At 40.8% G+C, this 27,288-nt stretch overlaps 4 protein-coding genes and 1 long non-coding RNA gene across 5 annotated transcripts in view; 3 read left to right on the forward strand and 2 right to left on the reverse strand.

The window, feature by feature from the left end:
- Positions 1-661, reverse strand: part of fhod3b (formin homology 2 domain containing 3b) — a 63,437-nt gene extending 62,776 nt beyond the window's left edge. Inside the window, exon 1 of the mRNA XM_049731164.2 lies at positions 643-661. The gene's annotated coding sequence lies outside the window, so the exon portion shown is untranslated. The remainder of the gene's footprint in view (positions 1-642) is intronic.
- Positions 662-721: 60 nt separating this feature from the next.
- On the forward strand, positions 722-4,478 carry slc6a19b (solute carrier family 6 member 19b). The gene is made up of 12 exons (XM_049731260.1): positions 722-940; positions 1,809-1,949; positions 2,015-2,152; positions 2,214-2,395; positions 2,507-2,617; positions 2,833-2,945; positions 3,019-3,147; positions 3,226-3,382; positions 3,456-3,660; positions 3,732-3,891; positions 3,968-4,130; positions 4,207-4,478. Exons 1-12 carry the CDS (start codon positions 742-744, stop codon positions 4,393-4,395), a joined length of 1,887 nt encoding a protein of 628 aa, XP_049587217.1. The 5' UTR covers positions 722-741; the 3' UTR covers positions 4,396-4,478.
- Positions 4,479-5,583: 1,105 nt separating this feature from the next.
- On the forward strand, positions 5,584-10,331 carry si:ch211-254p10.2 (ferroportin). Its single transcript, XM_049731375.2, has 9 exons — positions 5,584-5,673; positions 5,959-6,064; positions 6,137-6,204; positions 6,713-6,872; positions 7,165-7,280; positions 7,439-7,565; positions 7,639-7,893; positions 7,959-8,633; positions 9,103-10,331. The coding sequence occupies exons 2-9, from the start codon at positions 5,962-5,964 to the stop codon at positions 9,360-9,362; spliced, it is 1,764 nt and encodes a 587-aa protein (XP_049587332.1). The 5' UTR covers positions 5,584-5,673; positions 5,959-5,961; the 3' UTR covers positions 9,363-10,331.
- LOC125975613 (uncharacterized) lies at positions 5,626-12,818 on the reverse strand. Its single transcript, XR_011087322.1, has 5 exons — positions 12,679-12,818; positions 9,406-9,529; positions 9,204-9,317; positions 6,154-7,862; positions 5,626-6,074 (listed from the first exon to the last, which is right to left on the reverse strand). It is a non-coding gene; the product is annotated as an uncharacterized lncRNA (long non-coding RNA).
- On the forward strand, positions 12,578-26,995 carry LOC125975535 (rap guanine nucleotide exchange factor 5). The gene is made up of 18 exons (XM_049731264.2): positions 12,578-12,907; positions 16,152-16,282; positions 16,834-16,934; positions 19,397-19,475; positions 19,544-19,688; positions 19,769-19,866; positions 21,847-21,877; positions 21,954-22,032; positions 22,873-23,022; positions 23,337-23,434; positions 23,878-24,000; positions 24,101-24,279; positions 24,719-24,809; positions 24,895-24,945; positions 25,137-25,224; positions 25,296-25,360; positions 25,428-25,482; positions 25,559-26,995. The coding sequence occupies exons 1-18, from the start codon at positions 12,728-12,730 to the stop codon at positions 25,675-25,677; spliced, it is 1,863 nt and encodes a 620-aa protein (XP_049587221.1). The 5' UTR covers positions 12,578-12,727; the 3' UTR covers positions 25,678-26,995.
- Positions 26,996-27,288: the final 293 nt, after the last annotated feature.

Consider the following 27,288-nt stretch of genomic DNA (forward strand, 5'->3'; position numbering starts at 1 on the left):
TGGTGGCGTCCTCTAGCGGACGTGATGAAAAGTACACGTTGGTGAACGCATCCCATGTCAAAATATACTGTGCATGGTCTAAATAAAACTACACTGCATCATAATCTGGGATGTGATTCTTATTAGTTTATTTTATTAGTTATTAATACGTCTAAAAGGCTGTCTTTATCTGTAAAGGCAAACTCGATAGGTGATAAACATGATAAGAATAAGCATGAAAAAGTTAGGCATTGATGAGTTTATTGTTTTTTTTTTCAATTTATAAAATAATTTCTCTTATTGTGCTGAGTCGTGCATTTGGGTCTAAACTGGTAACGTTCATAGCAGATAGATGGAGAGATGGAGATATAGGCAGACAAAATAGATGGACAAGCAGATAGGCAAGTACATTGAATAGATTTCATTTAACCTTACCTCTCACTTTTATAGATCCTAGGTAATAGTGGTTTACAATATATGCTGTACATAAAAACAGTAATGATTAGTGCTGAGACGTGATTATCAAAACCTTGAAGGCCACCGTGTACAGTAAACTCTATGAAAGCAGAATAGTTCCTCATAAATTTTTATAAGAGCAATGCCTGTCACTCTCAGATAAGACACTACTGAAGGTTCATGTGTAGGCTTCAAAAGATGTCACACCTCCAGCTTCATTCTCTCTGTCAATATGTAACAGAGATCCGCTATATAGTTCATCCTTTATATCCCAAGGACAACACAGCACACCGCCATAGATAGATCATGAAGCTCACACTCCCGAACTCGGGCCTGGATGACAGGATACCGTCACACCAGCAGCTAGAGAAGCTGGAGCAGGAGGGATCTGGAGACAGGCAGAAATGGGACAACAAGGCACAGTATATGCTGACCTGCGTGGGATTCTGTGTGGGACTTGGAAATGTCTGGCGCTTCCCCTATTTGTGTCAGAGTCATGGAGGAGGTGAGTGAGGACTTGGAGGAGCTTCTTGGCCTTGCTAAACTGAGGCAGATATTCAACTCTACAATATAGGTTTTTTTTGTGATAGATGATAGATAGATGATAGATAGATGAATCCCATGAGAACTTTTTCGAATGTGAACTCGTACAATTTATAACCTTAAAGAGTCTAGAGGAATTTTTGGCAATGGCAGCCAGTACATGTGACAACAATTTCTGTCACATACAAGTTTTAAATAAACATAAGTAGCCTATATTAAGCAATAAGTCAAATCTAACGAAATGATGAAATTCCTTTTGCGTGTAGGGAATCTACTTTCTAAATGGAGCAGCTAAAATATGCTGCTTTTTTTTCCCTACTATATTCTAGTTTATTGAGATGGTTGAGTTTAGGTCCTAGGGATGAACAATTTTATCACAATTGTGGTCTTTAACAAGCTCCAGTGAACTTTCACACACCTATATAATTTGTTATGTAATGTTTTTTGTTTGCAATATAGCTGTGTGTTTCCGTCATTATATTGCATCATATTTTCTGACGAATGAAATTTCCAATAAAGACAGCCCAATCAAATTATTCCAACACTGCCCTGAGCAATAGATAACACTTTTCAACTGAAGTGCACTTACAAAGAAAGAATCATATCATGTTATTGCAGTATGTATCTTACTGAAATTATTTTCCCAAGAGGCATTAAATGAAGCTGCTGAATCAGCAAAATGTATACCCTCACTGGGAGATAAGATGTTTTTTATATTCCGTACAAAGGCTGGTATTCTTGTAAAAGCGCACGTGCTCTCTTGAGTCATTCCATATCATCATCTCTATACGACAGGATGTGAATAAAGATAAAAGTGTTCTTCCCTGCAGGGGCGTTTATGATTCCCTTTCTAATCCTGCTGGTTCTGGAGGGAATCCCGCTGCTGCATCTGGAGTTTGCCATCGGTCAGCGTTTGAGGGGAGGCAGTTTGGGAGTGTGGTCCTCCATTCATCCTTACTTGACCGGCATCGGTGAGCGTCATTCAAAAGTCGTACGAAGAGGCCTTCGGGGATATTAAACAAAAATTAGTTTGCAGGTATCGCCTCCATGTGTGTCTCGCTGACCATCAGCTTATACTACAACACCATCATTGCTTGGATTCTTTGGTACTTCTTCAATTCATTTCAAGATCCTCTGCCTTGGAGCTACTGTCCGATGAATGACAATTTAACAGGTATTCAATTAAATATTTGCACGCACAAAAACAAACAACAACATCAATATCATGATTGCAGGTTTGCTTTCGGAGTGCGCAAAGAGCTCCCCAGTGGACTATTTCTGGTACAGAGAGACTTTGAACACAACTACGAGTATTGTGGATGGTGGCGGCATCCAATGGTGGACCTTGTTGAGTCATATATGTGCCTGGTCTGTGCTCTACGTCTGCATCGTGCGGGGGATCGAGACAACTGGCAAGGTGCTACATACATACAAACGGCATGAAAATTGGACTTTTAGGTGGAACATTTGACTTAAATTAGTTTAATCTTAAAACCAATTAAATAAAACTTTTTTTTTTTTTTTGCAGGCTGTATATGTGACTTCGACTCTTCCGTATGTGGTCTTGACTATCTTCTTGATCAGAGGATTGACGCTGAAGGGATCTTTGAGTGGACTCAAATTTCTATTCACACCTGATGTACGTTTTTCATATTTAAGTCTGCCTATAATGCATAAAATAATCCATATGTAAAAAAAACTCATTTTTCTGCATATTCTCACAATATGATTAGATGAGCATTCCTTTGTCTTTGTGTAGTTTACCGCAAATAATTTAAATTCTTCCAGACAGGTTCCAAGAATCCCACTGCTATTAATCAAACACATTCATGATGCATTACTTCCAATCTCCAGCTCACAGAGCTGGCGAACCCTTCAACGTGGATGAATGCAGGTGCTCAGGTCTTCTACTCCTTCTCTCTGGCTTTTGGGGGCCTCATATCCTTCTCCAGCTACAACTCGGTGCAGTAAGTACATTGCAGGGTTTTTAGAAGCCATGCACGAACAATGACCTATCATCATATGTGTGTGTGTTTTCAGTAACAACTGCCAACAGGACGCGGTGATCATCTCCATCATCAACGGCATCACCTCGGTGTTTGCCGCTACGGTCATCTACACCGTCATCGGATTTAGGGCGACGCAACAATTTGACACCTGCATTAACGAGTGCTTGCTATTTACAATTTCTGACGTCCACGTTGGTCCTTTCTCCAAGCTCTTGTTTTACACATATCTATTTTCTAGGAACATTCTGATGCTGCTAAATACATTTGACCTTCCTGAGGGAAACATCATTGAGAGCAACTACACGGAGGCTTTACAGCAACTCAATGCAACGCATCCCGATGTTATTCAAGGGCTGACTCTGGGAATTTGTGATTTAAAAACGTTCCTCAGTGAGGTAAGAATTTAAGTTTCACTGTGTTTGAAGATGGCAGCTTCTTTACTTGCTGCATATCTGTTTTTTATTTTAGGGAGTCGAAGGAACCGGTTTGGCGTTCATCGTGTTCACAGAATCCATCACCAAGATGCCCTTCTCTCCACTGTGGTCTGTCCTCTTCTTCATCATGCTCTTCAGCCTCGGCCTGTCATCCATGTTTGGGAACATTGAAGGCGTCGTGGTACCTCTGCAAGACCTTAAGGTCTTTCCGAAAAAGTGGCCCAAAGAAGCCGTGACTGGTAGCTATTTACGATGCAATGGTTATTTTTTTGTAAGTAAGAACTAGATTTTTTTTCTTCCTCTTGCTTAGGTGTGACATGTGTGATCTGCTGTTTGGTGGGCCTCCTTTTTGTCCAAGGCTCAGGGAATTATTGGCTGTCTTTATTTGACACTTATGGAGGATCAATCCCACTTCTGGTCATTGGATTTAGCGAGATGTTCGCAGTTGTTTACATATATGGGATTGACAGGTAATTAAAATAGTCTCATTTTAATCATTTAATTTAATAGTTATTGATGTATTTAACATTGTGTTTGTCTGCTCAGGTTCAATGACGACATCGAGTTCATGACTGGACACAGACCTAACATTTTTTGGCAGGCTACATGGAGATTTATCAGTCCGCTCATCATGATCTTTATCGTAATCTTTTACTTCATCACTGAAGTTTCAAAAAAGATCTCTTACAAAGCCTGGGATCCGGAATATGTATGTTATCTGTCTGGAAGAATTTTGTATAAGGATCTTTTAATCTAACTGATTGATAATTATAATTTGTTTTCAGGAAAAATTCCCAACTCTGGAGGAGAAGTCGTATCCTTCATGGGTTTACGTGGCCATCTTCGTCCTGGCAGGCATTCCCAGTCTTGCCATACCTCTCATTGCCATCTTTAAATGTTTAAGGGCAAAGATGACAAAGAAGTCACAATTCTCCACTCAAATGAATGATGAGCCCAAATTACCGCTTGCATGATAGTCATTGATGGAATCTATTAAAAAAAAAAAAAATAGACCCCTATTACTTCCAGCGTTGTGAGTTGATCTGTCCATGTGTATATTGTAGCTTTATAATATTATATCTATGTGTCCAGCAGGGGGCAGTATAAAGATTTGTGTAAAAAAAGAAATTGAGGCGTGTGAATACAGTACAATAAATATGTTGCAATTTGACCTTACTGTTGTTTATTTTTTTGTAATTCAGCAATCGTTAATCTTATCTTGTTTATGTACTTGTACAAAAAAAAGTTAAATCTTTTACTACCAGCATGTGATGTTTTAAAGTGTATTCTATTAAAAGTATGTAATAAACCTTTGTCCACATTTGGTTGCAGTTTTATATTCACATTGTTGACTGTATATGTACTATTTTTTTTAGGTTAACAGTACTTTGTTATCATTTAATGAATGTACTCATGCAATGTTATGTGACATTACACAATAGATTGCTTCATCCAAAATCAGTGCATAATAACATTTTTAATTTAAAAGTCATTTGATTCATTATTGCAAGGAATCCATTCCTGTTATAATGGAACTGGATCATCTTAAACCTTGCACCCTGCAGCAATTGCTCACTTGACTCTGTATTACTCCTCGTGGTATAAATTAACGATTTAGCTGAATAATAAATGAAGGAAAAGAGAAGCCTCTCATTAATTAATGAAGACATGAATGTATAACAATATATCTTTGATGCACAGAAAAAAAATGAGAAGAGCTCACTGGTGAACTACGATTATTTTATCAAACATGGAATTTAGCCTCTAGGGAGAGAAAGAATCTTATTAAAGTCGTTTAAAATAAGAAATACTGTTGAGGCATAGTCGGGACTGTTTAACACGTCAATCAAAATAAATCCGATTTATATCAATGTGATTGTGGTGACACAGTTGGCACTCACTAGGTGTGACAACTTAACATACAATATGATATGTGTGTGTGCATCCACATGAGTTGGAGCAGTCACACAGTTGTCCTTTTTGGGAAGTGGGCGGATGGTGACATTGTGCTCCCCTCGTTGTCACGTGCTGTGGAATATGCTGGCTGCTTTTGTTGTGCCACTGCCTGTTCTGCTTTTCTGGCACTTTCATACAATGGTGCACTTGAGCACCGGGATGCTATTAAGCCTTTCAGACTACTACAGCTTGAATTCCAGCTCTCAGGAAAGACAAACATCCCAATGTAGGATACATGGCACAACACGCATCGTCAAGAAACAGCAACAAGGATCAAGTGTAAGACCGGAAACAAGGTGACTCACCTACATTTGACTTTTTTTAGAGCTTAAGGCCGCATTTGTTCAGGAGCAAAGATAATCATGTTGTATGACTGAGTTCTGTTTGTAAAAAGAAAAATTTTTTTTTCCTGCTTTCCAATGTGATGTATAGGAATTATTAGATGACACAATATGTAGAGCAACAGAAATACGACCTGATATTAAAAAAATAATGTGCACACTTAGTGACTTTCCGGTACGACTTTCTCGATCTAATGTCAAATACTTTATCAAAAGATTTAAGTTTACCGTCTTCCACAGGCAATGTCTCAGCGAGCCGAGTCCTCCCAATGTGGCGGCGTTGTGGTCGAGTTCGAGCCTGACGACATCAGGAATGCGAGAGCCAAAAAAGCCAGGAGCATACCAGGTGAGCTCATCTTTGAAGACAAATGACAGACTCAAATACATTGTATATACATTTTTATGCATTTCTTATAAGGTTCAGCGCTTATCTACCTCAAGGGTCCCAAGTTCCTCATCTATGTCAGTGGAGCGTTGTCAATGTGGGTAAGAATCATCTCCTGCATACACACGCCCCCCCCCCCTACAAACACACATGGAACAAAACATACACAACACACTGTGGAGCAAGGACATAAGATGGTAGAACGCTAATTGTCATTAGAAGATGCTGACTCCACTTAACGCTCGATCAACTTAATGGGCAAGGAACTTTTTACTATCAGTTTTAAGTGCGTGCTGCGGTTTTGGTTAGCAAATACCGCAAAATGCTCGATCATCTTAATGGGCAAGGAACTTTTTACTATCAGTTTTGAGTGTGTTGGTAGGTGCTGCTGTTTTGGTTAGTAAATAACGCAAAACGCTCATTCATCTTAATGGGCAAGGAAATTGTTACTATCAGTTTTAAGTGTGTTGGTAGGTGCTGCTGTTTTGGTTAGCAAATACTTTGATCACATTCTCTTATAAGCATAACTCACATATTCTCTTTTTATGTGACTGAAGCTAAGGCTGCTTCTTGAAAGGTAATGACGCTCATTTGTGTTGTGTTAATCAGGGCGACCGAATGTGGCACTTTGCCATCTCTGTGTTCCTGATTGAGCTGTACGGACGTAACTTGCTGTTGACTGCAGTGTTCGGCTTGGTGGTGGCCGGCTCGGTGCTCCTGCTCGGAGCTTTGATCGGGGACTGGGTTGACCGCAATCCCAGGAATAAAGGTATGCGGCAGCAATTTCACACCCCCCTGAAAATTTTTGCATGCATTACTGTGCATCAGACAAGCGGATGATAAATCAGTGCATCTCAATCTTAAGGCTGTGCCGTCCCCCTATGTGGTAAATTGCATTCCCCTTCCGGCGCCTCAAGTGTAAATCACTTCCTGATTTGATTTATTCACTCAAAAACCGGCGAGGCACACGGTTCACAGCCACCTACATCTGGTTCAGGTTAGGATTTGTAAATGAAAATATCATCCAGGCTCTGAGAGTTGCCTTTTTTGTCTCTTTTCAGTTGCACATGCGTCTCTTTTCATCCAGAACATCTCAGTGACAATTTGTAGCATTGTGCTCATGTTGGTCTTCTCATATAAGCAAAGGATTGAGCAGATCTGGGACGGCTGGCTTACTGTGAGTACACCCGGCGTCCATTCACTCACTCATATTCAATAACGGGATAATGGCTGTGATTATTGCTGTTGTTGTTGTTTCCCTCTGTGCTGTGAGCTTGTTGCTGCAATCCTTCTGTGCTTCCATAATAACATGTTGCATCGCAAAACTTACACAAGGTGGTTTGTTATACGGTGGTGATCGTCCTGGCAGATGTGGCAAACCTCGCAAGCACCGCGCTGACCATCGCCATCCAGAGGGACTGGATCATTGTCATCACCGGCTACAACCGAGGCCACCTGGCCGGTAAGACGACTCGCTCTCGCACATGGTCGTGGCGGGCACGCGTTAACGTCAGCCTCCTCGATTCTGACAAAAGGAATGAATGCCACCATGAGACGGATAGATCAGGTGACCAACATCCTGGCACCGCTGGCGGTGGGGCAGGTCATGACCCTAGCCTCCAACGTAGTTGGTTGTGGCTTCATCCTGGGATGGAACCTCGTCTCTCTCATTGTGGAGTTCTTCTTCTTGTCGCGGGTGTACCGCATCGTACCCGCTCTTTCTGTCAAACCACCGACGGTGGAGGCGGACCAAGCCAATCTGCAAGGGATGGACCAGAGAGGAACGCAAGGTATGAGAAAAATGTCGGTATATTTTAACTGCCTTTTCTCGGACTGACTTCATATTTGTCAACAGGTGAAGGTCAAGTGGTTCATCCTCTGACAGAAAGCAACAGCGATGCGAGCCTTCACCTGAAAGAAATCACCAATCTCCCGCTGTGCTTCCGGAGGTTTCGCTGGCTGGTGAGCACCTGCAAGGATGGATGGAGGTCTTACTATCAGCAGCCGGTCTTCCTGGCGGGAATGGGCCTGGCGTTCCTCTACACCACCGTACTGGGCTTTGATTGCATCACCACCGGCTACGCCTACACTCAAGGCATAAGCGGCTCCCTCCTCAGTTTGCTGATGGGCGTGTCGGCCATCACGGGGCTGATGGGCACCGTCATGTTTACGAGACTGAGGAAGACGTACGGTCTGATCAACACTGGCATCATCTCCAGCTGCCTCCACCTGGGCTGCTTGCTCTTGTGTGTTTGCTCCGTCTTTGCCCCCGGCAGTCCCATGGATCTTAGCTTGCTCATGCCCTACTTTACCTCAAACTCCTCCTCGGAGCTTGGAGAGATGGCGAGTCAAAGACAAAAACATACGTCTCCGCTGAGGGGAGGCAGCAATCAACCACTTTTGCCTGACCGCTCCTCCATCCACTGGACCAACAACACTGTGCTTTTTGACAACGTGCCCTCCGGTAGCGCGCCGGAGTCTTACATCTCCATCATCTTCTTGTTCATGGGGGTCATCACGGCACGCATCGGTGAGCGGGCACGGTTTAAACAACACTCGGCATTTACTTTTACGGGGTACATCCACCGTTGAACCTATTGTTCTTCTTCTTGTTAAATGTCACAATCAATACTCAATCTGTCTGCCAGACCTTCTGGTTAAATGCAAAAAGTCTCTCAATTGCACTGAATAGCAACGTTATAAGAAAGCATTTATTTTGATGATCTTGTGCTCTAAAAAACAAAAGCAGTTCTGAGGATGTGGCAATAGCTACCAATTTGATCCAAACTGACCACAGGTCACAATTAACTTGCCTCTATCAGAATGTTAAGTCAAAAAAGACTGCATTACTTGGCTTCAACCAGCAGAGGCGCTGTTTAGTCAGTCTCAACTAGTACGTCAGAATATTTGCTATATAGTTTGGGATATTATTGTGCGAGTGGTCGTTATGATGCACACATTGGCAATATTTTCAAGCCCTGGTGTCACTTGTGTTCCAGGTTTGTGGTCCTTTGACCTGACAGTCACCCAGCTGTTGCAGGAGAACATCTGTGAGTCCGAGCGAGGTGTTGTAAATGGGGTGCAGAGCTCTATGAATTACCTGATGGACCTGCTGCACTTCATAATGGTCATCTCTGCTCCACAGCCGCAGCATTTCGGCATCCTAGTTCTCATTTCTGTGCTTTTCATCACCACTGGACACACTATGTACTTCCTGTATGCACACAAAGCCAAGAGAAAACGTCGCCTGGCCACTTAAAAGGGGAGACAAAGGCCACAAATGCAAGCATGAGATGCTTTACCAGCTCTGAGTCCGCTCTGACTACGTGCGATGAATGTCTCCCTCCTGTTCCGTGACTTAGCCGTTCATTTCAGCACACCACAGCCAGAGTTTGTCTCACCTCAGCTGCTTCCTCCCTGCAGGGCCTGCATGTGTTAAAGCAGCAAACCAGAACTCAGGTGCAATAGAATGGGAGCAACACTGTATCATGAATATGAATGGCCGCTATAAATGCAGCAATGAAACCTCCAGGGGAGATGTCCTAGTGGAATTTACAACGAGCCTCTATGCGTTTGTAAACCCCATAGGAGTACTGCAATGAAGCTTTTAAGGCTTCCGCTATGAAAGTGGATGGATAGTGACTTTTTTTTTTTTTTTTTAACCTGCACGTACAAAAGAACTGCTGTTGTGAGGAAAACACTGATGCATTGAAAAGAAAGACATTCGTTATACAGACGGTACTGATCCACCCACTTGGAAATATTCCAGGATTTCCAATAAAGGAAAATAAAGGGAATCACGCATGAGATCATGTGAAATAAAAGTAAGAAAGGCAGCTGCCTTTTTAATGGATTTTTTACCTGATTTATTTTGCTGTGCAGGAATCAACAAAGAACACAAAACCTACAATGGCTTGTGTATTTAAAATAACAATTATTTTTCAAAATGTTTCAAATCAACAGTGTCACTTCTATTGACAGTGTTCAACCACACTTCAAATGAACCGACCATGACCTCACTGCGACAAAGAACACAGTTGGCCGTATACGCCTTGGGGATTATTTTCTGCCACTCAATGTTTTTATATGGCCTTCGTGTACATCCCACAACCAGCACCACCTCTGCAATATATTTGTATCATTTTCCTGTGACCTCGACATATCGCGTGTTGTCACTGTTCATTATAGACTGATATGATAAGACTAAATACATAATAAAGAATTTTAAAAAGGACATTTGTCTTGACATGATGGCTACAACAACAAATTTGAGTTGGAATGGAACACCAAGGAGATCCAGTACGGCTTAAATCATGAGCATGTTCCAATTCATGTTTTATTGTTAGACTCTTTTTTTCCTTTTTGGCATTACAAGCACCCTTCTGTTGGGTCATCAAAAAAAAAAAGTGAAATAAAAAGGCTCAGGCATCTTTAGCTGCTTTTTTGTCATTTCTATTTTTTGTATGATTGCGCAATGTTTTGCACTAATTTTAAAGCAGTTTGGCTTAAGTGTGAAAGAAAGGACATCAGATATGATACAGAATGATGTCCATAATTTATCATCATCTAAACTGCAAAACAGGGTTCAAATACTGTATTTGGATAAGAGTGAAAAAGTGCAACAAGCAAAATAAGCTTTCATCACTTCCTTCTCCTTCTGCTGCAGGCCTACAGCACCCCCGATGTTTTTCATGCTATTCCCTGATTACCTTGCACACACTAACAAGTTTGACTTTAGGGCATTCTCACTTTAAAATTCGTTTGCTTTAGAAACTGGGTCAGTGGTAGCACACTCAAGGCTGCATTTGCCTGACTGAGAAACTAGAAAAAGAGCACGTAAGAACAAATAGTAGGCTACACTGCTTTTAGTATTCAAAGTCGGTCACATCCTTTGTTACCTTGAGGGACTATCTCGTCGCACCTCTTGAGCCAAATGTCCACCAGATCGTAACAAGTCATATTACATAACTGTGCCTGCAACTGGTTATTAATTATTTAGTTCGGAAAAGAAAAAAAGCAACTGTACTATCATTCAAAAGTTTGGGGTCACGCAGACAATTTCGTGTTTTCCATGAAAACTAACATAATTGCACAAGCGTTTAAGGTTTTTCCTAATCATTCATTAGCCTGTTAACACAATTAGCTAACATAATGGATGCTGGAAATGGGCCTTTATACACCTATGGAGATAATGCATTACATTTTTTTTTGCACCTAGAATAGTCATTTACCAAATCAACAATGTATAGAGTGTATTCCTGATTAGTTCAATGTTATCCTCATTGAAAAAATATTAATTTAAAAAAAATGTAAAAAAATATATTTAAAAAAATAAGGACATTTCTAAGTGACCCCAAACTTTTAAACGATACTGTATGTAGACTGGACAGGTGAAAGGGAAATATTTACAGTTGAACCAGGACACCAGAAGGTGCAGATCCAGAGCCAAGAAAATCATCAAAGACGTCGGCCACCTCAACAACAGACTGTTTTAGTCAGCTCCCCTCTGATAAATACCTCCGCTCCTGCAGGGCCACGACCTGGAGGCTGAGAAAAGCTTCTTTCCTCAGGCCGTCAGAACTCTTCATAGATTTATATAGTACCTGATCATTCTAAACAACAAAAAGGGGAAAGATGTCAAAGAAGCAGAGCAACTGAAATCCTGGACCCTTTTTCATTTGTCACTTCCATGAGTCAGCACATTTAAGATGCCAGTATGACTGAATGGCCTTGCAAGGACCCAGTCAAGCGTTTGCTGCTGACTGCAGACAAATCAATAGGACTCTAATAGATAAAATGGTCATATGGGAAAAATGAATGCCCTTGGTCATTCCTTTAATCTCACAGTAACCCTAAAAACAATGAGCAAAGAGCAAGTTTCAATGATCTTTACAGCAAATGAATACAATTAAATCACTATTATGCCCTTTATATGAATATAATATAACATGGAGTACGGCTGCAAACATCTATAATTCTAATAATCGATTCATCTGTTGATTATGTTGTCGATTAATCAATGAATTAAATTTTTAAAAAGTTTTAATTTATTTTGCTTTATTCAGAAACATCATTATTTAAAATTGAACAAATTTATTATGAAGTAAGAAATTATACAAACATAAATAATATAAATTAAAATAAATAATATATTAATTTGCGAATAATCATCCTTCTCTAATAAGCACCCTGTCCAAAGATTATTTTGTAACCTTATCTCAACTGCTTGAGAGTAGTAAAAATGGTTCTTTATAATTTAACACCCTACATGGGAATTTGCTTATTGTATTGTGTGCGTGACTGAACAAAGTGTTTGACCTTCCAATACAAAGCACCCTGCCCAATCCTGAATCCAGACTCTCCTGCATTCAAGGGATTCTCCAACTTCCTTTTTGGGTGTGTTTGGCTAGCCAGATGTTTCCTGAACCTGCCCTGTTCCCAACTCCCCCCCTCCTGTAGTGAAAGGCAAGGGAAGGACGAGACGAGAGCGTGTCATTGCTTTTGTACGCACGCACCTGGACTCTCTGGGATTTTGCTTTCAGTGACAATCGAGTTTACAACAGAGTGATTTTCACCTCTTTGCAAGTCAGCTCCCGGGCGCCAGTTGTCCTCGCTATCCCAGTGATGTCGTGGGACTGCGGTCTGAAGTACATGTTCTCCGTGTCCCCTTCGCTACAACCGAGCAGCATGTGCATCCTGCATGATAAGGAAGAACTGTCCAGATTGGAGATGGTCCAGAGACTGGCCAAGGATGGTTGCCGCTTCTTGCAGAATCACAGCAAGGGCCCAGAGAGGACAAATGAGGTGAGTGACACAGAACAGTGAGAAACTTTGGTAACTCAATTATGTTGATGTCGAATTTGAATGCCTGCGAAAGGCTGCTGCTCTCAATGTGAATGATGTCATCAGTAAAATTTTGGTATTTATAAAGTTGGCTCTTGAGTACAATTTGTAATGATACTCTTTGATATTCTTACATGTTAGTTCACAAGACCAATGTACAGCAAATTTACTCAATTTATTTGGAGGTGGCAGGTGGAAAGAGTTTTGAAATGATCTCGGTTTAAATTTGCGGTAAATGCAAAACTTTTTTTTCCTCATTACACCATCCACTCGAATCATATCTTGTAAATCCATTCTGGTTGTCTATAAAGGTGATAATCATAAAAAGTCCATTTAAAAAATATATATACTTTTGGAGTATGCTCAGATTTGATCAATTTTTAATTTTTGTGTTGGCTTAGTCTGTTAAATAAAAGTTTAAATATTTCTGAAAACACACCCGAGTTATCAAACACCGGATGACATCATGTAATATCAAAATGGCCTCTGATTGGTCGAAATCATGGCGCGCTCAACTTCCTGCTGTCTGAATGGTTACGCTAATTCGACTATGCCACAATGGCAGGAAGCATTGACGCAAGTGGGCCAGACCACCATGCGGGGACATTATGTGGCTTCAGGGTGGAGTCCACTTTGTCAGGTCCTCGACCTTTTCTCCAAACACTAAATCTCTTTATCTCTTGTTATTCAACAGAATGACAATTTGGCTGCACAATGCCTTTACTAATCTCTGCGTAACGACATGCACAAAAAAATCTCAGATGCTGTCATATACTCTAAATAGTAGAAAGTGCACCAATGTACTATATATATATTTACAGCATGTCCATCATAGCAGATCTTAGTTAATACTTGACATGGGAAATGGGAGATTATCTAGGAAATGCGGTAGTTAACTGTAATCCAATGATGTTGCGCACATACCAGCCACGTGACTCATATACATATCTAAATATGGGCATCAAAGAGCTTAGAGTTCCCAGATGGCAAATGCATGACTTTGGCAGTCCAATGCACTCTGACTGTTATGCAATCACTTTCAATCTTGTTTAGTCTTATTTCCCAATGTCATTTTGATGGATAGGGCTACTTGGAATTGCTCCTCTTGGCAAATTCATGTGCAAATATTTTGCATAGCGTGCACACTGGTGATTTGAACAGAGGCTTCAGCAAGGAACCAAATCAACATCAAATGCTTTTTTTTTTCTTTTGAAAACCAAGCTGGTGTTTGAGTTTGGACCAAATCTGAGCTGTGTCAAGACTGACATCTTCCAGATTGCTTTTGAGTGTTCCTTGCTAGCATCACGAAGCAGACAGGGTCGGTCCCTAAGCCAATGGAATGCATCTGGAAGGGAGAGACAATAAAACACTGAAAAATCACATGGCTCTAAAAAAATCAGTGTTTACTCTAATACGGCTAAAGTCCATTTTGGGGAGACTTCAGAGCGAGATGAGTGTTGGGCTCACGTCAAGGTCTGGACTCCAGAGAACTGATTCTTGTTGTACTGAGTTAACCACATGGCTCAGTGAGTGTCGTAGTAGCCGCAGCATCAGAGTCAGATCAATATTTCATTGTGAGGAAAGGTTTGTTTGCATATTGAGCGGAGCGATGCTGACAAACTCACTTAATAGTGATCAAATTGCTTTGAGAGCAGATGAAAAAATCCTTTTACTTATGGATGAAAACAAAGGGAGCTCAAGACTTGCACTTGCTATGTTTATATGTTGCGGTAACAATGTTAATGTGTCTTGAAGCAATGCTTGAACGCTTCTGTGCAAAAGGCAATTAGGCCAACAAAAAAAAAAAAAAGGATCCACTACCAGGGTGTCTGCACAGCTAATTGCATCAACAGAGATAAGTGCAGCACTGACTGACGGGTGAGGGGAGGCGGGGTTTTGGACCAGTGTAGGATGCGTGTGCGTGCACCATACAGTGAAATCCTCATTATGGCCAATATCTGTGATCCTTCCAAACCTGCCTTTTGTCAAGTGGTTTATAATCTTCGTACAAGCTAGAAGAACAAAAAGACATCTGGGGTTTGTATGCAGCACATCAGTTGACTTGGGTCTGTTACCATGGCAATGTGCCCTAAAAGTAATGTTTTGAAAAGAGGCAGTATATTTGAGGTATTTAAGTGAAAATAAATTTAACACACCACAAAGAAGTGCTCTTACTGAGCCTAATAAATTTGAATCACCAACTTGATAAAATGAGGTAGAATTGCAAAAATTGTCGTCTTTGCTTTGTCGTCTGAAACCACGCCCCGCTCAACTGTCAGCTGTCAATCAAGTGGCACTGCTACAACCTGAAAAAAACGCACCAGCCCAAATCCCCAGTCTGGCTGTCAGGTTGGACGTTTTTCTTTTTTTTTTCCCCCTCCCACTTTAAAACCAGTGTTGTATGAAGGTGTAATGTAACACACAAGCATTCTCAGTAGAAAAAGTAATTTAGAGCTTAAGATCGAAATATACAGATATTGCTGTCAAATTTTGTGTTATCATTACATTTTCAATCTTTTTCTATTTATATTATGTGAGCATTAATTAAAGAAAAGATGCTCTAAATTTGATTCCTGATCTAATGTTTGTAAAAAGCAGCTCTAGTCGTTGAATCAAAAAATGCAATGTTCCTTTTTAAACTACGTCTTCCCCAGACAGATACATTTTTTGGCACAACACACTGATAATTGCTGTATACATTATCTCCGAGCAACTAATTGCAATGTTGGAGTTTCTACGCCTTTGCCACCCACACTGTCTCGTTAGCTGTACAAAAAGAGGACCTCCCTGAATGAGATTTAAAGATAGAACAGGGGGTGACCTTTCCTGCTTCAGATTTATAGCAGATTGGGTGACTTGTCATGACAAATCTGGATCTGAAATCATAAAGACAGGTAGGAGACAGCAGACCCCGAAGGCACCAGTCATAATTTGATAGCGGCGACATCAGGAATCACTAATTAAAATATGTATGAGCCACTTATGTTAATTTGTGAATGGGCTCCTACTGATACAGCCTGAATAATGATCAGTGGAAATTGTGCTTCATTTACAGTGCAGGCTTTGACACAGCATTGTGATGGAAATCAGTGGTGATTTGTGTTGCTTGAAGAACATGCAGGGCGGGAGAGGGGGGGGGGGGGGGGTAGTGGGAGTCGCCTTGGTGATAATACAATCCCTCCCTCTCTCCATCTCTAATGTCCAGCCTGTCCAAAGTGACGAGGCAGTGCGCGTGCAGGAGCGGGGCCACTGCGTTCTGGTCCTCCGGAGGATGGCGTCACAACCAGCGAGGGGAGGAGGCAAGCGGGAGGAGGCGGCGGTGGCGGGGAACCGGAGGTAAAGCCACTCCACAAATCTCTGCCTGCCTCTCTCACTGATGCTTTCTCCGCCTCTTGTCATTCTCCCTGGATTACTCTGACAACTGCTCATATAGGACCGTGATACACGGATCTGAACAGAATGAAACTGTGAGCCTTCCCGTTCAAGTCGTTCGGGGAGAGGGACTTGTTTGGACTATTAGTGGGTAGAGGGGGGCACAGGACTCTGGATGGCAGCATAAAGGGGGCATGCAACAGTAACCACGGTAACATTGCCGGCGTGAGGGCAAGGATGAGCCTGCTGCGGGATGAGATGCTGCTGCTGCACGCCGCCTTGGTGGAGCAGGAGGAGGATGAGGACGAAGATGAGGAAGGGTCAGAGGAGGGGACCGGCGGCAGCAGCAGCGACAGTACCGGCCGGGTAGAGCCGTCCACTCTGCCCACATTTGACGTGCCCTACTTCCGTTACATTGACGACGAGGGCACGGAAGGCGAGGAGGAGTGGAGCAGCGGTCGCTCGCTGTCCTCCATGGATGAGGACTCGTCCTCTGACTCTGTGGTGTCTGACAGGTATACGGTGGTGTCAGGGACTCCGGAGAAAATCCTGGAACACCTGCTGAATGACCTGAAGCTGGAAGAGGACCAGACAGCCACACAGAGCAAAGACTCAGGTCGGTGGTTAACCCCCCCCCCCCACTCCTGTTTTTGTTTGGGTTCCTCTTTAGAGAACATATCTGAGTAGTTAACATTATGTGTCTGTGATGTCATTATTGCGTGCAAGAATTTGCAAGACTGTCTCACAGTCAAAGGTTCTGGGGTCTAATCTCGGCTAGGACATTTTGTTGGTTTCCAAAAATATGCATATTAGGCTATAGTGTCGCCCGGCTGGTGCAAAAAGCACAAGCATGTGAACACTTGATAGCTCCCTAAAAGTTTTATACTGATACAGCCAATGGATGCCACAGTACAACAAAAATCTACATGAAGCTCCTCAGTTAACTTCAACGTTGTTCCCTGACACAAGATGCCACAAGATGGCGCCAAAGCAAGAAACAGGACTTTTTCTTGAGAACAAAAACAGCAGTTAGGTGAGTTTCAGGTCCTGCTCACCCTTGGATGTCACCATGTTTTTTTTGTTTTTATTTCTTCTAATCAAAGGCAATCAATGTGTAGTTTGGGGAATGAGCTTTTTCATACAGTCAGCAGGCAAGCATATCTTTATAACACACAAATGCAGCCGTTTCGCTTCGTGGCAGCAGGTACTCTAATAATAATGTGACACTGTTGCCAAGGCAGAGGAAACTCCGTTGCTGAAGCTCGGAAGAGAAATAGTGAATAAGGGAGACGCGGGAGAGAGAGCGAGAGATTTACATACTTTGAGTCCTGGTAAATGGTGGTGTTCACATTTGGTCTGTTACAAGGAAAGCTCCTCAATGAGAAATCATTACTCATTCCGATCAGGAAGTGAACGAAATTGATCTCAATGCTGTCTCATGGGATTTGTTGTGAGCCAATTGCTGGTGCAAAAATCAACAAACAGCAACACATCGTGCACATGTATTGACAAAAAAAAGACACCTACCTTTAAGTTCACTGGTCTGTGTTGAGTAATGATCCAGATGTGTCCACCATGAAATGAGAGCATGCGGGGTGAGGTCCCAAGGTCAAAGAGCCACACACCTACAGTAAAAAAAGAAGTAATGAGGCAGTAATTGATGTCATAGGTGTCAAACCTAAGGTACGGGGGCCAGATACGGCCTGTCACATCATTTTTTGTGGCCGCGAATACAAATTTTGCATTGACTTTGTGTCATTACTAAAATAACAAATTGTTTTCACTTTGTTGAAATGGAGATATTGCTAGCATTCTTTTATTACCATCCATCTTTTGAAACCATTTGAACAGTTTTTACTAGCCTCTGATTTCAAAACTATGACCACAATGCGGCCCATGACAAAAATGAGTTTGACACCTTTGTTGTAGAGGAACTCGGCAATTGTCAGTAAGTTCTTGCAACCTGTAACGTTGTAGGTGAACTTTCCCCTTCCATCAAATTGTCTCACGTCTAATCATCAGAATGTGAGGAGTCAAAATACACATAATATTCAATATAATCCTTTGAATTGCAAGTAAAACACAAAAGGCTTCTTGCTTTAGAGGCTCTGAAGTTGCCTTTTGCAAGATCTCCGTATATATGAGGCTAATAATCACAGAGAGATTGTGAAGAAGTCAGGAATTGATCCTCTGCCAGCAGCACAGCATGATTTTTTTTTCATATTTTAGATGCACGCTGCACACAGAACTATCTTGAAAAGAACATTTTGTGTTCAAAAACTCAAGATGATCCAGCCAAGAAGATTTGATGTTTTTCCCACATGGAGAATGGCTGCTTGTTGGCAGCTGAAGTTGATAAGTGACGCATTAACATGCTTAATATGAAGGCTGTGATAATCAATTGTATGTGTACGTATTGAAACAGAAAAAGGATTGTCAGCCTAATTGATTCCACGAATGACTCCACGTTTAAAGTTGGAGTACACAATCAAAGCGGGATAAAAATTGGGACTTAAAAACCACAACGATCCAAATACATTTCATATTTTTTCTCATTGATGAACGATTTTGTTAAAAAAAAAAAGAACAAAAAGTCCTTGGCTTGGTTTAATTTAATCGATCATACATTTAATATTTTTCCACATTGCTGTACGATTTTGTAAAAAAATAAAATAAAATAATGAGGAAAAAAAAAAAAAAAACGCCTTTCTGTCGCACGATCAGTCAAACTCCATCATGTTTTTCGAGTCAACCTACACATTAACGTGACTGGCTTATCAGCACATTTACAGGCCGAGATGGTTATTGTGTGTGCCATTGAAGATAAAGCTATACTCGGGCTTGTTTGGACTCGCTAAGCTAAATAGAAGAAGGAGAATCCTCACCGGGGCTGAGGGAAGCCATCATCAGAAGCTCGACGGACTTCCAGCATCCTCACTGAAATGTCTCTCATGTTGCTCTCCTTTGAAATAACTCCATTTCATAAATGAGTCATACTGGCAGCGATATGTACTTTAAATGCTTCAGTAGCACTGAAAAATGTCCAATTGCGTTCTAATGATGCGTTTCTGTCAACAGACACACTTTTGGATGACTTTCTGCTGACCTATCCAGTGTTTATGTCAACTGGTGATTTATGTCAAGCTCTTCTGGGACAATATCCTTCAATAAAAACCAATGTTAACAAGTTTAACATCAACACTTGAAGCCTTAACCTATCCTTACTTATTGCTGCAAGCTCTGCCGATCGAAAGAAGACACAAAGGAGATTGTGGAGAGGAAACAGAAAGTGGCGCACCTGGTGTCACAGTGGCTACTTCTCTGCAGGGACTTTCTGAGAGAGGACGAGCATGTCAAGGTGTTCATGAAGGTAGAGGACAAAGGTTGACACACACGCACAAAAAAAGAGGGGGCAGCGTCTGTCTAATGAAGAGAGACTTTTTCTTGCAGACTTTGTACCGCTACATGCTAGATGACCTTTACGAGCACCCCGGCTTGCAGAAGGATTTGAGGGAGCTGCAGAAGCTCTACCAGTTGCATCGGAGGCAGTGAGTAACATGATCAGATGATTACCAAATGATTTACAAACGATATTAAAAATGATCTGCTAAGGCAAGCACAACTATGAACGATTGCAGGACTGAGAGGAAAGCACATCACACAAAGGAAAAGCTTCTTCTTCTCTCATGAATGCGTTCTTTTAGAGGCTGGCAAGGAAATGCAGTGTTCTGGGCTTTTGTGCATGAAAATATGAAAGTCAGGGAGCCCTTTATGCTGAATATCCATAAATCAAGGGAATAAAATAAAAGACGAGCTGACGGGTGAATGACAGGTTTATGTACCTTGACGAGAAGGAAGAACATGGCAACGTTGAAGCTTCGTGTCATCCAAAACATTCCAGTTAAGAAATTCGTTAATAATGCAGCAAAGTGCAAACATCAGTTTTGAGAGACATTTTGTCAATATTTTTGGGTGATGAAGCTTTTTGATGTTACTACGTTAAGCGAGGGACGCCCCAGGGCGTGCAGCGCAGGAAGTTACCCAAGCAAGGCTGCAATTTTAATAGCCACATTTTGGCACACTTTCTGTCCTTCCGAGATAACGAGCGAGCTCATCTTCAATGGAAGCGGCGGTGGCTCATTGCAACGTCTCATTTCGCTGCATGAAAATGTGCGAGGAACAAGCTGCAGGTTCATCAAATTATTCGGAGCTGTTCAAAGAAAAACAGATTTACAAGCGTGCACACACACACACATACACACACTAATGTGCGTTTTACACTCTCAACCTACATTGAGCCAATGAACAGTTTTTTTACATAGCGGCAATTTAAAAATAACTAAACATAGCGGCAATTTAAAAATAACTAAACATAGCGGCAATTTAAAAATAATCAAATGAATGAATGAATGAATAAATAAATAAATAAATAAATAAATAAATAAATAAATAAATAAATAAAACAAAAATCACCGCTACCACCAAGCACAAATGTCACAGAAGATTGTATGTTTGCTGGGATAATCATAATATTTATAATAATTTTTTACACATGGTCTGAAATGTGGATCTGTTTAACCCAATTCAATTTGGTTGATTATATTTTCTGCTCTCTCGTGGAAGAACATTGGCAATTACTGTATTCTGCACTAGTTTGGAGAAATTGGTTTAGTAGTTTCGCTATATCTTGCTCACTACCAAACAAACACAACCTCCTTGGTGAAGGTGACAATCCCCCAGCTGACAAACACTTTGCCATGTGTGACTGCTTCTCCTAATCCCATCCCCGGACCGCAGCCTCCAATCAGAGTCTCCCTGGGGAGTCTCTGTCCGCCTGCCCATTAGGATCCAGTGCAAATGGTCTCGCTTGATGCTGCTGCTGCTTTTTTTTTCCTGCCAGTGACTCATTCTCGCTTACATCCAGAGAGGGAGACCCACCACAACCAGTACACTTTGTGTGGGTGGCACTAAGTGACATACTCAACTATTTATGGTCTTTTTACAATGAGGCCCATTGGAAGCGCAAGATTGGCTGCTTTGTGCTGCAGAATGCAGACTAAGCTTTTCCGTGCGTTCCTCAAAGCTAAGTAACTTAACCATGTTACTTCTCCCTAATTCTTTCATAAGGCTTCCTTATAATTCAAATTTATATTTTAATAATATATTTTCATGAGGCCAAGGACAGCTGCTGTCCGGTCAGTAGGTCCCTCAGGATCGGCTTTGTGCCAACATGCCTATTGTGATGCAAAGGACCCTAATAGACAGGGCCAGCTAGCATAGCCATCCATCAGGACTAACTGTGGAGAAGAGGGTGAATAAATAAAAAGGTCTTGGAGGGGAAAAAAAAAAATTGCTTTCACCTTCTTGACATGGACTTGAAATAATGAAGTGAACCCACAACACAGACTTTGATTAGACAGTGGGAAAATAAACAAGCTCCACTTCAGGGGCTATATAATAATAATTTTGGGTCCATGTTGGTTGGAGATTTATTATTATTTATCTATCCTTTTTTCTTTCTTTCTCAGCACGGTGGAGGAATATTCACCTCAAAGAAAGGTGAGTGAAGATGATGTAACTAAATGGGCCATTCTCTAGAAAATGGACTCTGAGTGTTTTATTTCCCTTCTTCCAGAGCAAAGCACTATTCCACCAATTAAGCCTGAAAGAGAACGGAGTCCTGTCCAAAGCCACGCACAGACAGACCAAGCAAGGTAAAAAGACACACGCATTCCTTACATCGTAGGTTGTTCCTTAAAACGGTTCTGATGAGGCATGACCCTCAGCAGAAGCAGCACAATGGGAATTCTCGCGGGGAATGAACGTGACAGTTAGGCATGCACATTCCTGAGTTATGATCCGGCTGCGAACAACAATGCAAACGCAGGTCGCTACAGCATGTCGTGCTGTCGGGAAGCCTCTCAAGGGAAGTGCTAATTTAATGATCGTGACAACTGCTGTGTTTGAAAACTAAAAAACACAAAACAGTGTGCAGTCCCCGGGATGTGAGTGAGAAAGATTGCAAGTGGTAGAACACTGATGAGAAAAAAGGCAGAATATCAATATGACATGGTCTCAAGCAAGTAGAACACAGAAATGATTTACAGACAGTTTTTGATAAGAATCTTACTTTGAAAAAATATGTGATAAGTGGCAAGGAAAATAAACTGATACATTTATTTTGCGTTTGGTTAGATCTATGGTTGGCGTGTCTTTTATACCCAAAACTTAAGACAAAATGTATCAGGTTAAAGGTTGATGTACTATCTTTTGACGTACTATCTTTTGGAATTTACAACCAATTAAAAAAAAAAGACGTAATAAACATACCTGTTGAGCAATTTTTCATTGCTTCTCTCAGCTGCCTGAATTTTATATTTGCCAAGTTGTTAGCAAACAAAGAGTGATCAATGTAGTTTGCAAGTCCAACCTACAAATAACCATGAGTTTGTTTATTTATCTATTTATTTTGTTTTTATCCATCCATCTAATTTTTTAATTTCAATTCATTCATTCATTTATTTTTACCTTGTCAAAACACTCCATCTTTGCAGTACCTTGTCATGTTTACATCACAATGGACTCCTACCTGAGCATGAGGGCCCATCCTGGAGCTGTGGCTCAGGACTTGCTACAAATAGTGGCTGAGAGAATGGGTGTTTCCCAGAATGAACTGGCGCTGGTGGCCGTCACATATCCTGGAGGTAAACACAACATAATACTTCATTGTCTTCCAATCCAGTACAATACTTGTATCAAAATTGTGACTATTTACTATTGTGTACATTATATGCAATAATTGTCCATTAGCCTATTGAAAAGGAAAATTTGATTTTATACATGCTTTGCCATATATTGGAGCCAAGCATGAGGTGCCAAATTGTTCTACAGTCGATCAATAAACAGTTAAGTCAGTGTCTATCTTCCTCCAAGTAGGGGTCCTACCTCTTGTACACGGCTTGACAGAGCTTGGCTGATGTCTGCCGCTTGTGATATCCATTTTTTTCCTCTCCTGTAGGCAGACTCCTTCTGCAGCCTCATGACACACTTTTCTCCCCTTCCCTGCAGCCAGTGGGAAGGCTGCATGTTTGCAGAAAGGATCTGGGTGAAGTCCTGGTAGGGAGAACATCGGTCATCAGTCATCTCACAATACAAATATGGCTGAACCATCTTGAAAAATAATTCAAATGCACTAGATTTTACGAAATGAATGAATAATTAACCAGTACAGCATTTTTTCCCCTTCAAATTGCATTTTGCTACACAACGAGTTGAATTTCATAATTACTATCAATATTATTATTTTTTTCCAGCGCCCAGCGCTTTTAAATCATTATGAAAATAAATAAAACATGTATTCTAATATACTCTCTTCAGAGTAAGGTTGTATTGGTAGGAATATTGTAACACTGAAGCATAGAATTATCTAAAATGGTAAATGATTCAAATTAAGGCATGAACTAACATGTAAATAATTTATTAGGTGTTTGGTACATCCAGTACAGTATGTCTCAAGACTAGTGCAAAATGTTTTTTGTTTTGTTTGCATCCCTCCTCAGAACCCGTTCACAGAAAACTCAAAACTGCAACAAAGGACTGCCCATATGCTTAGTTTAAACACATGGGATGTTGCTGTAGCATTCAGCAACATTGACTGGGCCATGTTTGACTCCATTCACGAGGTTTGTACCAGAACCTGACATAATTTGCTAGGGTTGTCTAGAAATATCCCTCGTGACCTTATCTTGCCTCATTCATGGGCCGTGTTACCATTTCTTGCAGCAAGAGCTGATCTACTTCACCTTCAGACGTCATACCAATGGAAACCACACGGCGGCGCTAGAGTTGCTACTTCAGCGCTTTAATGAGATCCAATTATGGGTGATGACTGAAGTGCTGGTGTGCACTGCCCTCTACCAAAGAGTACAGCTCATCAAGAAGTTCATCAAGATAGCTGCCCAGTAAGCATCCGTCTAATCATTGTATTTCCTCAAATAACGACCTGCAGGCTAATAAATGAACCAATTAATTACGGAGTGTATTATCTACTTAAATGAACATTGTTCCTCAAATAGACACCTTCTAAAGACATGGGGGGGGGATGCCCTACTTCAGGGGAAAGGAAGTTGGAAGCAGAGTATTTTATTAGGTATCAATTGATGTACATACTATTGTTAAATATATATTGTATTTAATATTTTAACTTTTAATTTATGCATCTAAAGCCCACAATGTCCCACCTGCTCTCAGCAGTTGAATAAATGTAGGCCAAATGTGAAAAAGTGAAAACTGTAGCTGGCATACGTAGTTGTGGTAATGCTGCCTTCTAGTGGTTTATCAATGTACTGCATAACCATGTTTGCTCTGACCACTAATTGTGCACTGCATATCATTTGGTAGCTGCAAAACACAGCGGAATCTTCACTGTTTCTTTGCAATTATAATGGGCCTGAACACTGCTGCTGTCAGCCGACTCAGTCAGACGTGGGAGGTAGCAATCACAAATTAATAATATCCATATTATTTCTCTCCTTGGCAATTTTGTAATGCATGTAATGTCATTTTTATTCCCTCAGAAAATTCCTGGGAAATTCAAAAAGCTCTTTTCTGAACTGGAGAGCATCACAGTAAGTAATGAAAACAATGTCTACTCTACACAAGTGCAGAAAAGTTAGTTTCAGTACAATAGTTTTTTTTTTTTTAGATGCTCCATACAGAATATAAAAGTAATTTTGTGTTTCACTGACAATAGGATGAAAAACAGAAGCACCCATGTGCATGCACATCCCACATTTCTGTTTTGAAAATGTCTTCATAGGATCCCTCGCTGAACCATAAAGCCTACAGGGACATGTTCAAGAAGATGAAGGCGCCAAAGATTCCCTTTCTTCCTCTGCTACTTAAAGGTACCACCATCATTATCAACACGGAAGGTGTCTCAAGATACTGAGACGACACCTCGCTCTCTCTCTTGTAGATATTACGTTCATCCATGAAGGCAACAAGACTTTCCATGATAATCTAGTGAACTTTGAAAAGCTGGTAAGTCACAGAAGGGACAAGACGTTGACTTTCACACTGATTTCTGACATGCTGATTTCTTCACCAGCACATGATAGCAGACACGGTCCGCCTCATCAGACAGTGTCAGAAAGATCATTTGGGTCAGTATTCCCATTTTGTGCCAACCTGTGGCAATGACATGATGAAGAAAAATGTTCTCCTCTTTCACTCCTGCAGGAAATGGCATGAGCCCAAAGAGCAACTCAGACGTGCGCGCTTACATGGATAACCTTCACATCATCGACAATCAGCAGACCTTGTTTGAACTGTCGCACAGGCTGGAGCCTCGGACTTGAAAGCAAAGACTTATCGTAGCCTTCTTCAAACACTCAGGACCATGTCAGCAATCTGAGGTCACACGGCCGGACGACCACCAGAGAGAGCTAGTCAATCAGGAAACACTCGTCTGACACAGGAGACAAAGACAAGTGTTGTTTTTGTTACCGAGTCTATTTGTAAAGGTTCATCCATTCAGACGTAACATATTATTTATCTGCAGCCAACTTGCAGAAGTCAAAACTGTTGCTGTTACTCTCATGTCTAGCAGATGGCAGCATTTGGCAAACGGATCTTTTAGGTTTTTGAAGCGACTTAAGGCACATTTGACACGAGTTAAGGCACATTTGACATGAGATAACACAGGATAACTGCAGCTTTGCTAACAGAAATAGATGAATAATATTAACTTTTGAAGCAATGATGTAAAACTGGACAATTTCCTGATGATTTCTCAAAGCACACACTTGCTTAGCCAACGAGCCAAGACAGGTCCTGATAAGAAGGTTCTTCTATTCAAACAAAAGCAACAGCTCATTTTTAATTGCCTCCTAAAAAGTAATTATTTAGCAGACAGCTAGCTACTATAATTTATTATGATGGCAGAATGACGATGACAAATTAAGAGTATTTTAGTAAAGATGTATTTTGTTATGTGAGTACAAAAAAAAATTCTGCAGTTGGTTTTGATGGCTGAAGAACTGCGGTCATAACTACAAGAAGAAAGTTCAAGCCTTGCTGGTAAATTAAAAATCCTACTCCAAGTTATTAGTCTTTGTGCTTAGGTAAGGACTAACAGTTTACGGTATTAGTGCAGAACGTTAATGTAACAATGTGTGGGTGAAAAGTCAAGTTCATTAGTACCATTAAAAAAAAAAAAATTAAATAAATGCTGTGGACAATCAGTATAATTAAGCAGCAGACAAACTCATTTGCATATTGTACTCACTCAGAATTCTTTCTTTAGACCGCAATATAAAAGTGCATCGTTGTCTTCGGAGTGCTACGAAGCCACAGTTGACCATCTAGTCTCGTTTACATGTATAGTGTCGTGCTGTAGGGAGAAGATAGAGGTGATATTAACGGTCTCTTTAGGGGAAAATGTGAAAATGAATTTCAAGAGGTTCTGCGTATATTTAGTGAGAAGTCATGAAAGAAAAATACATTTCCTAACTTAAAACAACTCGTTGCTGCTGCCCTAGATGTATCTTGAGTTCAGACTCGGTAGAATGTATATTATATTCCATTTATTTGTATATTTACAGTCATGACTGTTACACAATGCATATTTTTTTGTATTTGTACTGTATTCATAAAAGAATGTTTGTGCATATCCTATTTATTTGTTTCAGAATAATTTATTTCTATTGTCTCAACTTATTTAGACTTTTTTGACTGGTCTGTGGCAAACCACAGATTGACCTAGTGTGCAGCAGATAAAATATTTTTCATCAAAGCAACCTGAGTAAATGTGACATCAAATTAAAATACATGTTTATATTACAACAATTAAAAAGAAGAAAAAAAAACTCACTTCCTAATGCCAAACCACTCTTGCCACTTCGTCGTCTGCAGCTGTAAAACAATACTGAGCCACAAAGTTGTTAAAAATAATGAAGAAAAAAATACAA

The sequence above is a fragment of the Syngnathus scovelli genome, chromosome 9 (genome assembly GCF_024217435.2).
Source record: "Syngnathus scovelli strain Florida chromosome 9, RoL_Ssco_1.2, whole genome shotgun sequence".
Lineage (NCBI taxonomy): Eukaryota > Metazoa > Chordata > Actinopteri > Syngnathiformes > Syngnathidae > Syngnathus > Syngnathus scovelli.

Bases quoted from the DNA above. Each gene is read 5' to 3' on its own strand.
- slc6a19b (XM_049731260.1), top strand. From the start codon at position 742: ATGAAGCTCACACTCCCGAACTCGGGCCTGGATGACAGGATACCGTCA. The intron at 2,396-2,506 runs GTGCTACATACA...TTTTTTTTGCAG, and splicing joins GGATCGAGACAACTGGCAAG to GCTGTATATGTGACTTCGAC. The intron at 2,618-2,832 runs GTACGTTTTTCA...TCCAATCTCCAG, and splicing joins AATTTCTATTCACACCTGAT to CTCACAGAGCTGGCGAACCC.
- si:ch211-254p10.2 (XM_049731375.2), top strand. From the start codon at position 5,962: ATGTCTCAGCGAGCCGAGTCCTCCCAATGTGGCGGCGTTGTGGTCGAG. The intron at 6,205-6,712 runs GTAAGAATCATC...TGTGTTAATCAG, and splicing joins GTGGAGCGTTGTCAATGTGG to GGCGACCGAATGTGGCACTT. The intron at 7,281-7,438 runs GTGAGTACACCC...AACTTACACAAG, and splicing joins TCTGGGACGGCTGGCTTACT to GTGGTTTGTTATACGGTGGT.
- LOC125975535 (XM_049731264.2), top strand. From the start codon at position 12,728: ATGTCGTGGGACTGCGGTCTGAAGTACATGTTCTCCGTGTCCCCTTCG. The intron at 22,033-22,872 runs GTAAAAAGACAC...CCATCTTTGCAG, and splicing joins GCACAGACAGACCAAGCAAG to TACCTTGTCATGTTTACATC. The intron at 24,810-24,894 runs GTAGCAATCACA...TTATTCCCTCAG, and splicing joins GACTCAGTCAGACGTGGGAG to AAAATTCCTGGGAAATTCAA.